This window comes from Ylistrum balloti, unplaced genomic scaffold (assembly GCF_031769215.1).
Source record: "Ylistrum balloti isolate Yb309-2 unplaced genomic scaffold, AGI_CSIRO_Ybal_v1 Utg371104, whole genome shotgun sequence".
NCBI lineage: Eukaryota > Metazoa > Mollusca > Bivalvia > Pectinida > Pectinidae > Ylistrum > Ylistrum balloti.
The window spans coordinates 605,450-616,457 of record NW_026782608.1 but is presented as its reverse complement, the minus strand read 5'-3'; the positions used below and the strand labels follow the sequence as shown (position 1 = coordinate 616,457).

At 36.7% G+C, this 11,008-nt stretch overlaps 1 protein-coding gene across 1 annotated transcript; it reads left to right on the top strand.

Moving 5' to 3' along the window:
• The first annotated feature begins 1,366 nt into the window (after window positions 1-1,366).
• LOC132560718 (prostaglandin reductase 1-like) lies at window positions 1,367-10,640 on the top strand. The gene is made up of 9 exons (XM_060225396.1): window positions 1,367-1,475; window positions 3,942-3,987; window positions 4,349-4,408; window positions 5,356-5,526; window positions 8,138-8,255; window positions 8,495-8,647; window positions 8,956-9,061; window positions 9,283-9,401; window positions 10,530-10,640. The coding sequence occupies exons 1-9, from the start codon at window positions 1,367-1,369 to the stop codon at window positions 10,638-10,640; spliced, it is 993 nt and encodes a 330-aa protein (XP_060081379.1).
• Window positions 10,641-11,008: the final 368 nt, after the last annotated feature.

Here is an 11,008-nt window from a genome sequence, read left to right as displayed (position 1 = left end):
GGAGACAAACTCACAGCATGGGATTTCGAAAGTCGCCAGTTCATGAAGATTGTGGTGAAGTTTTATGATCATAATGATCTCATTGGACAACACCTATTCTGTTTTATTCTGTGATATGAAGTTGAACATGTTTGATGCTTGATAGTATATCTCGTGATTTCTCGCTTGCCCTTTCGGAACCCTTGGTCTTATACTCTACTTTTTCAAGAATCTCCTTATTTTCTTTTTTACATTGAATTTAGACAGTATTAAGCGTTTTGCAGCACAATTATCGACTGATTTTCCCATTTCGGGAATCTACCCAGGCATTAAGAAGCAGTAACGTTTTGAAGCAAACCATTGTCTAATTTCCCTTTTTAGGTCCCTAGTGGTCGAACAAAATTTCTAAATTTGAGAAATAGTTGACTACACTCTCTGGTGAATCAGGCCAAAGTTAAGAGTCGAATCCAAATTCTGAATTTAACAAATGGTTACCCTCATCTTACGATGCCTCAGACAAAATTTCGTTGAAATCCACCACGGTATGACAGATGAGTAGGATTTTAAAGAAAAAGTTTACGCACGACACACGGTGGACGAATCATCTTGACCACAGATGACTTAAATACCAGAAGTAGACTTTGGCTTACTTTCAAGTCACACTTCAAATTTCTCCTCTGCAACAGCTCCTGGGTTATTGCATTTGTGTAGAAGCATGTATGAGGAATAGGATTTCAACTGGAATTGATTTTATGATTCAACAAGGTGACCAGTTCAATCCTTTTTGGTCTTTGGTTTGTGTAAGAGTAATTTTGAAGTCCGTCTAATGCCTTAAATTAATTGTATACTCTGACACTATCACAAGTCCCATGGACCAGTCACGCCTACACCTAGTACAGGGTTCAGGTAATTGGAGGAGAATCCTACTGAGTCCTTTACAGTGACCTAGATATGGGCCCGAGTCTCCAAATCCTACACCATCTTCTTTGTAATTTAGTGTTTAGTATTGTGTCTGATGTTATATTTTGTTGTAGAATTCTATAGTTTTCAAATACGTTATCATTATGTTGAGGACAATGATCGATTGTTTCTACATTATTACAGAACTGACAATTCTGTGATATATGTTTTATCATAATATTAATGCAGTAATAAGAAGCATGTATATATAGTAGATAACGAATACAGGACAGTATGTTGACATAAGAATTTACCTATACGCGTCGCACTGACACGATAACCCCTTCTGTGTACCTTAAACGTACGGGTAGTGATTTTATCATTCAGGCCCCGTCGTTATAGTTAGAGACCGCAGTCACCTACAGTGTAGCACGACGTATTACGTGAAGACTCTGTGACCCCTACTTTCATCGCTTCGTTTAACAAAATGGTGAAAAGCAAAGTTTGGACCCTGAAAAGGAAGTTTGATGGGAAAGTGCAAACGTCCGATTTCGATCTTGTAGAGGAGGAGGTTTCGGACGACCTAAAAGATGGTGGTATGGTTGCTTGTAATTGTATCTATAACGGTTGTTCTTATTGACAACGTACATATACCTTCTATTTCATGTGTGGAATGGTAGGATTCACAAAAAATCACTGTAATAATTGTTTACATCACTGCTACATCGACGAAGGTCTGACCTCCTATTTGAGTTTGGGCATGTAAGATAAATTGTAAATACAGATAGGACGGTAGACGGCTTGTATTTGTGACGACCTTCACCTGAAAGACCAGTTTATTAACCATTGTTAAGATGTCATTGCTAAATCAGGACAACCTGTCTAGCAGACGGCATACAACAAAGACACCTTAAAGAAGTCGACTTGGGTTAAACATGTCTGACTAAATCACAGTCGACTTTTTTGATAGTGAGGTTACAATGGACTGTGTTGGTTTCAGCTCTCTATATTGGGAGTTTCATAGATTATTTCCGTACATCGACATTGTCAACAGCTGGATTCAACCGTCACTAAAACCAGATTGCCTTATATAAAAGATACCATTATGTCAACAACAGAAACATCGTGCTGATCTTTTAGAAGAGGTTTGCTGTAAATGAGGTCTGGAAACTTTATCATAGTTTAAAATGCAAATAAAAACATGAAATTAATATATGAAAAACACGGTGATAGGTAAAAGTTTTTCATGGAAAATTGTATGGATCAAGTCAGAATGTGTAAAGGTTCGCTCTACTTGTTAACTTAGGTATGGTGAAAGATCCCCAAACACTTATCTAATGGCCTGGCAGTATACTGAAGTATTTGATTTATAACATTAAAAACAGCGGGTTGGAATTCAGTTGATTGTACAAAGAAAACATTGTGTAAAAACAAATTATCGTGGGACTAATTTGTGTGAGTGCCTTTTTAAAAATGTGCCATGCTAATTGATTTCATGGGAAATTATACCTCAAATTTTACTTCCACTTACCTTACAGTCCATAGACATGAATTGGTGAGTTAAGAGTTCCAGCGATATCAACGAAAATAATTCCTCCACGAAAATGAATGTTTTACAGAAGCTAAAATTTGACTTTCCGACCTATAAACAACCAGGGTCATTTAAGGTCATTTAAAAATATGTTAGGGTTGGGTGATTGAGGAAAGCCTGAGTTTCTGATGAAAATTCACCGACCTGCTACAAGTCCCTTACCAACGTAGGCCTTGGACCCAGAGGTAAAGGGGTAGTGACAAAGACAGTCAGAGGTCTTTACCATTGAAGCCCCCCTCCAGTAGGTAACATTCAATTTTATCTCTGCATTAACCACATGAAATTTAATCACGGTGTATTAAACGGTTAAATTGAGATGGAATTTGATCCGATGTTACACCCTTCCAAACATGCAGTAGCTAGAAAATTTGCCTGAAAAAGTCAGTTTTGAGATGCACGGGTACGGCAGATTAGTCATGAAAAGTACGCCATTACACGTATATGTATCCATAAACAATATAACAAATGTTGTAATATTTCTGAGTGCTTGTGCTTAAAATGAGCGTCACGATTACAAAATACTCCGATTTCTTTAAAAAAAAATTGGTTTGTAGACAGATGCGAGACTTATCTCCAACCCAGTATAAAAATATGTTTAAAACCAAAGACATGAAGGACCACATTATTAAACTTATTTATATTTTTTTCTATAGTGGTGTAAAATAATGAACAAACATGTCACCCATGGCCATATCGAGATACTGTGTAAGTGGTTTCTGTGGACTAGAAACAGGACCACGTGTAAGTAAACAAAGCGACCTGTGGTTTCGAGCTTGTAGGGACTTTCTTTTGTCCGTAATTCCTTTTTTTCGTTCGTTCTGTCTGTACACGCACAAATGTTTGTATCCGGAAGGAGTGCGAAATCCGTATTTGCATTTTCACACCGAATTAAGGCCACTTTTTTGGTTTTCTATGTAATGCAATTAATAGTACTTGAACCTCTATATTACGGCTACCTGTGTATAAAGGCCACTTTTCTCCCTTGATTGGACATGTTTGACTGTATTTCAAACATAAAAAACATATATGCCTTTGTATATATACATACAAAAAAATTATAACAGGGACATTGAAATCGCATCTTTTAAGCATCTTCATGGAATGCTGTCTTTTTTTAGACAAGTAACAAAAACAATTTTAACGGGACTGTAGAACAATAGATATGTCACAATACACAGGTATTGTTTTCAGAATTTCAAGAAGTCAGTTTAAATCTCACCTTGGTATTCGGCGAGGAGAGTGCCCAAGCAACAATTCATTTCCCAGCGTTACATTGCATACATATTTTTTTTCTTGAGCACGCCATGATAGAAGTTTAAGCCTCACCTTGGTATTCGGCGAGAAGTGTATCCAAGGTACAAAGCACTGTAAGTGTCGCGGTATGATCATAAAAGCCGCTGTGTTCGACTTTTTATGGATTCGGGTGTTTTATTAACCCGCACTAAATCTGATGTTTGATCATTTTTTACAGAGTACCTTATAGAAGCACTTCACTGGACGGTGGATCCGTACATGAGGTAATATTATCTAAAATAAATACACTTATACTGTGCATTTGTTCTCTCTACAATCACGAAACTTTATCATAATGAATAAATCTATATTCATGGTCCTTCATCATCTACTGGGCAGTGCAGTAGGTGATATGATTTGTTCTTAAAGAGGTATTTGTTGCATAAGCTAATGTGATCATATAATTTACAATAAGTTTATGATTTGCAAAGAAGGAAAAGTGGCTTCGGTATTTTTTCATCACCAAACGATTTACATATAAATGGTTTTCTTGATAATCAAGAAAATATTGAGATATAATTCAGTATAAATTTGTATTTTTTATATAATTGATATATAGTCTATGCCATTTCTTCATTTTCACAGGACACGTGAGGTGGGAAATGTGGAACGCAATCAATGCATGCCAGGAGAACAGATAGCCAAGTAAGATGTGCTGGTAAATTGCTAAAAACACATAGACAGAAAGGATCTTCAGAAAACATTAAATGAAATCCAATTTATATTCCAAAGTTTATGTTTTATTATAGATAATAGTGGTTATACATAACATCGTTTGCGTTATGTATATCGGTGTTAATATCATGCTACATGATAATATAAGGCTATCTAACAACCATACAACATGTCTGTGTTAATTATCTCGTTGTCTCGTAGATTCCTTACCTTACTCTGTATTTATTTGCTTTTGTGGCCCTCATTCTACGTTAGCTCTCTCACCACCATAACAGCAATACTTCTCTAATTCAATATATTTAACTTACTCTGTATTTATATGTTTTTGTGGCCTTCATTTTACATTAGCTCTCTCACCACCATAACAGCAATACTTCTCTAATTCAATATATTTAACTTACTCTGTATTTATTTGTTTTTGTGGCCCTCATTCTACGTTAGCTCTCTCACCACCATAACAGCAATACCATTCTCTAATTCAATATATTTAACTTACTCTGTATTTATTTGTTTTTGTGGCCCTCATTCTACGTTAGCTCTCTCACCACCATAACAGCAATACTTCTCTAATTCAATATATTTAACTTACTCTGTATTTATTTGTTTTTGTGGCCCTCATTCTACGTTAGCTCTCTCACCACCATAACAGCAGTACTTCTCTCCTTCTATAAATTTATCTTACTCTGCTTTGGTATGTTTTTGTGACCTTCATTCCACATTATTACTCTCATCACCATAACAGCAATGTTTCTCTAATTCAATATATTTTACTTACTCTGTATTGGTTTGTTTCTTAGTCAGGTTATATTACCTTCTGTAACGTTGTTCGACGATGAAATGTCAATCACATCTCAGCTGAATATCTCACTCTGTCAAACAAAAAAGAAACCATTCTGCACAAATCTACTTATTTACAGAGTTATCGCCAGCAAGAACTCCTCCCGTCCCGTAGGCAGTATCGTTCGTGTGTTCGCGGGATGGCGCACTCACACAAAGATTATAAACGAACAAGAGCAGCGAGTTGGACGCATGCCTGAAATGAACGATCTGCCTTTATCCTTGGCTCTGGGAACCATGGGAATGCCAGGGTAGCTACAGGTTACCACACACGGGTAGATCTAGGGAATGTCAGTATAGGTACATGTTACCACACGGGTAGATCTAGGGAATGTCAGTTTAGGTACAGGTTACTACAAGTGTAGATCTAGGGAATGTCAGGGTAGGTACAGGTTACTACAAGTGTAGATCTAGGGAATGTCAGGGTAGGTACAGGTTACCACAAGTGTAGATCTAGGGAATGTCAGGGTAGGTACAGGTTACCACACGGGTAGATCTAGGGAATGCCAGGGTAGGTACAGGTTACCACACGGGTAGATCTAGGGAATGCCAGGGTAGGTACATGTTACCACACGGGTAGATCTAGGGAATGCCTGCGTAGGTACAGGTTACCACACGTGTAGATCTAGGGAATGCAAGGGTAGGTACAGGTTACCACACGGGTTGATATAAGAACTTGGGTCGTTATTCCAATTTGGGATTTTTATCATTCAAGCTTCTGGCTGCAGTCAGAAATTTGCTGACATGAGGGCAGATGTGAAAAAAAATTCTGTGGTATGCATACTATTTATACACTTGGACATATGTAAGATACCATCAATTTCAGTATGACCTTGTCGTACTCCTTGTATTGTCTCCTTTTTTGTTTGGTGCCGTAAGCCACCAAGGGTGTTACATCATACATAACGATAACCCAGATCAAACAAGGGTACCCCGTACTCTAATTAAACACTTTTGCTTTGCCACATGTATTACTAGTAAATCATAAATGTGCCCAAACTGCATTTGAAAACGGTACGTCAAAAATTGACAAATACTGAGAGATGAGAAGCTTCTGAAATGGTTTAAGGTGTTATAACATACAGGGAGGTAGCTGCACATGATATTGTCAGCTAGTCTGTTATTTCTCGGTTAATGCAGCGTTATAACCAAAACGAGCAAATTGACGAGCAGCCCAGGTCTGACAGACCTCGAAAGACTACAGATAGATATACTTCTGTTCTGACCCCATCCATTCACCACTACCAACAGGTTCGTGTTAGCTGACAGACCGTCAACAGACGTTTGAACACGCTCGCCGACCAGTTAATCGTCGACTGGAAGTCATAAACAAACAAGACAGTAAGTGATCACCTGACATGGAGTATTAGGCTCTGGCAAAGAGTCCACTGATCTAAGAAGGCGTTTTTCACTTAATCGGACAGACGACATAGTCTGTGTTTGGAGACCAAGAAATACAACATACTACAACAGTCATACTCTGGTATAGCAGCATTTGATGGTGAGGGTGTTACTGTTCAAAGATTCTTTTTTCTTAACTGTAAACTTCACTTGTATGTCCTTGATGGAACTTTAAATGGTTAGAAGAATAATAATCAGAGATCCTTCGACATTTAGTTGCTCCGCATTCCAATGCCCATCAATCGACCAGTCCTAATACCTGGCAATACCAAAGTTCGTCTAGTACAAGACTGCCTTCAACAAGAAGTGAGAGAGACATTCACATGTCCTGCAACTTCGCAACATTTGAAACCAATCGAGCTTGTGTGGGACTATCTCAGGAAAATGTACAGGATGAAAATGCCAAACACTTGGATAATTACTGGTTGTGTTGATCCAGGAATAGCAGTGGGTCCTAAGAACAACAGTCGGCGTCTGGTCAATTGAGAAGACGGACTCAAGAATCATACCAGAATCGTGTTGACTTTACCCAATATTGATATTTTCATACACAACAGAACTCGTTGATAAGTTAATTTTCTCTAACAAGTTTTGATAAACTTATGACATATCTTTCAATAAGAGACAGATAAAGATATTTTTTCTTGGTTCTGGGAATTCCTTAATGTAAATATTTGGGGAAGGGGTATGCTTTTACGTTGACGAAGATTATGGTGAAGTTTTACTGTCGTCATAACGATCTCATCGAGAAATATTCTGTTTCTTTGTGCGATATGAGGCTGGACGCGTGCTTGATGCTCGTAAGTGTGTCTGTGTCTCCGTTATTGTATACCTTGTTCTCATTTGAGAATATGACATTACTTACTTGGATTGACCAATATTTACGTGACCAGTGTCGTAAATGAAGCAGAATGCACTTACTCTTTCGAAACACCTGATCTTGATCGCCTTGACCTTTTTTAGGATTCGCCTTGTAATTCTTCTTTTGTTAATATTTCGTCTTAGTTTTATGTAATATGCGTTTGGATTATGATTTATCATACAACTATGCTTTTATCAGTATAATAACACCTGTAGCATAATTGGTAATATGACTTAGTGGAACTTGTTTTTAGGGTGACATCATAACTTGATGGCATCATATGACTTGTGGAGTCATAAGCATTTCACGTCACCAAAGAAAGAGGGAGACTATCGGTAATACGATTTTTTTATCAGTTTAACAAAATACAATTTGTTTTCACGAGTGTTTGCAATAGTGTCTATGATAATAAACAGAATCTTACATATTTTTCATTTAACTTGAAAAATTACATAAATCTCGTAAGATTTGAAGCGCATGTAGGACCCCTATTTATCACATTGACTTAAGTCTAAAAGCTTAGGGAAACAATTTATCTACGAAATGGTAGGTTAGAAATATAGGAATCTAAAGAGATTCGTCGTTTATGTTGTGAACAGTATGACGGCTTACTTTGGTTTCCTGGAGCTTTGCCAACCAAAGAAAGGGGACACGGTACTTGTCAATGGTGCTGCCGGGGCAGTAGGTAATCTTGTCGGACAAATCGCTAAAATCAAGGTTGGTCAATCGTTACTACCTTATATGATAAATCAACTTTTCCTTAAGCTATACCATAACATGAACGTTTGAAAACTATCTGAATTCGATGTTTCAAGTATTTTTTTTTTAATTTGGGAGTGCAAAGTGGCGAGATGACATCTCATCATTGCCAGTATTAAGGATTAAGATCGAGGAGAGGGGTGGTTGGTTGGCATTGTTTGATGTTGTCTCGATTTCTGAAACGTGTTGTTTTAAAGGGATGCAAAGTGGTGGGATGTGCTGGAAATGAAGACAAATGCAAATGGCTGAAAGAGCTGGGTTTCGATGAAGTCTTCAACTACAAGAAGGTGGATTTGTCCGAAGCATTGAAAACGGCCGCTCCAGATGGCTATGATTGTTTCTTCGACAATGTGAGAAGCTAATGCCATTTAATACATTTTGAAATTTTATTGCACAACTTTTACACTGTCTTTATCTTAAATTTTATTGTACATATTTTATACAGTCTTTATCTCAAAGAAACGTGGAGAAGATGAATTTATTGTGGGAAGGAAATGATTACAAGATGGAAGTTTGTTATATAGATACTTATGCGGCAATATACAAATTACCGTAATTTGCATTTGGGGAAAAATTGTGTGAATGAATGGTCTTTTCTAATTTGTATTATTTTTAAATGGTCACAATCTTGTCCTAATTACTGTTTATTTTGGTGTAGATTGGGGCCGATTTTACATCTACGGCACTGAAACACATGAAGTTGTTTGGACGAGTGTCAATCTGTGGACAGATTTCCATGTACAACGATAAAGAGCCTCCAAGAGGTTGTATTACTGTATTGCTGGCTTTTCATAGTGTTATTCACAAAGAAATGTATGGAAAATTTGATCTGTAATAAGAACATGGTATATATACTAATATAATTACCGCATGTTTCAGTATAACCTCGTTGACGCGATATTTGTACACGGTTATATCTTGTCTTTGTCTGCGCACCGCCTCGGCGACATGCTATACTTTCATTGTCGTAATATGTTCTGCCTAGGTGTATACCCGTTCATGGACATTCTTGCCAAACAGCTTAAGGTCGAAGGATTCCTCGTATCGCGGTGGTATCCAAGGTGGGCTGAGGGAGAAAAAGACATGGCACAATGGATCAGAGAAGTGAGTTTTTGAATTGCGTAGTATATCTAGATATCTAAATCACGTTTGTCAATTGGGAAATAATAAATTATATCAAGTTATCGGGGAAAGGTATTACCAACCATCTTAATGGACAGGAAGTGTGCATCTTGATATTTCATTTGACATATTTTATTAAATGAAAAATGATTCAACGGGAATTTTGTCAACAGGCAATGCCTACACAAGTCCTGTTCGTTGGAATATATACAAATCCAACAATATAGTCATATTAACACTGGCTAGGAACATGAAGACTTGTAACAGAGTCATTAATTATCTATATATGGTTTTAAAAACTTCACAACATTCCTATCAGTATCATTGTGTTAAACATTAATTAGTAAAAGATATAGTTACAACAACTAGTCCCATACCACCACTTCCACTCCAGACAGCAATTATAACCAGGTCCATACACTCCATTGTGTGCTAGCCCAAAAAAGGGAATCCTGGACAGATATATGCATATATATATATATATATATACACACTGGGGCAAAAATAATAGCTCTTTCAGACTCGATATACTTGTGGACATACGTAAAAGTGGTAGAATAAACATCTTGATTAAGGTGAATACTTCATCCGTTTAATAGTGTATCTTAATATTGAATAGACCACTTATTAAGCGCTCTCTATGATTTAATCTGTTTACCTGTAATAATCATCAGTAAGATAAAACATCGCTTAAAGTGAAAAAAAATAGTTATAACATATAATAATAATAATGATATAATATAATATAATAATGTTAGACAATGAGTCGTCGGATGAGGAAACATAATATCGTAACATGCATACTGTTAATGGGTATTTCTCGCCAATTTCGCCTTTTTCTCATTAAGACGAAAGTAAGGTTAAATAAAAGCAATTCAACAGTGGGCGAAAAAGCTTAGGGGAATGTATCCGAATGATCGTTTTAAAATCATGTATGCTCTTGAATTTAGCATAATTGCGAATAAAATATCATAATAACAAAAGTTCTTACGATATATTTGTATCCTTAATTCATATTTACATGTCCTACCTATTGCAAGTCGTTGTCAACAGAAGTTTGTTAATTCATATGCCTTTCTTCCACCTACGTACATTTTTTATTAACTTCAGGGAAAAATCAAGTACAAAGAAACGATATACAAGGGCTTTGAAAATATGCCTACAGCGTTCGTCGGGCTGTTTGATGGTGCCAACACGGGAAAAGCTATAATATCATCTTAGTCTGACGGGGTTACCACGTTATCACTGAAATAGAAACCTAGCTCGGAAACAATGGATATATTTATTGGTTCTAATTAGAATTGCCAATGTCGGTCCCATTTTTATGATATGAAGGCAGCGTATTGACACCCGTATTGTTGAAATGCATAACGAAATTAGCATAATTCGCTCTATCATTATGATATAAACAAATTAACATAATGTTGAAATAGTTGTACATATCTATTTAATCGCAAAGCATAATGATAAGAACAAATTAGCGAAATGATGAATTTGCGCATTCGCAATAATTGCTACATAAACGTTATACAGAATCTTCAATTAGCGAACACACGTTCTTTGCGAAAAGCGCTAAAATAATAGTACCG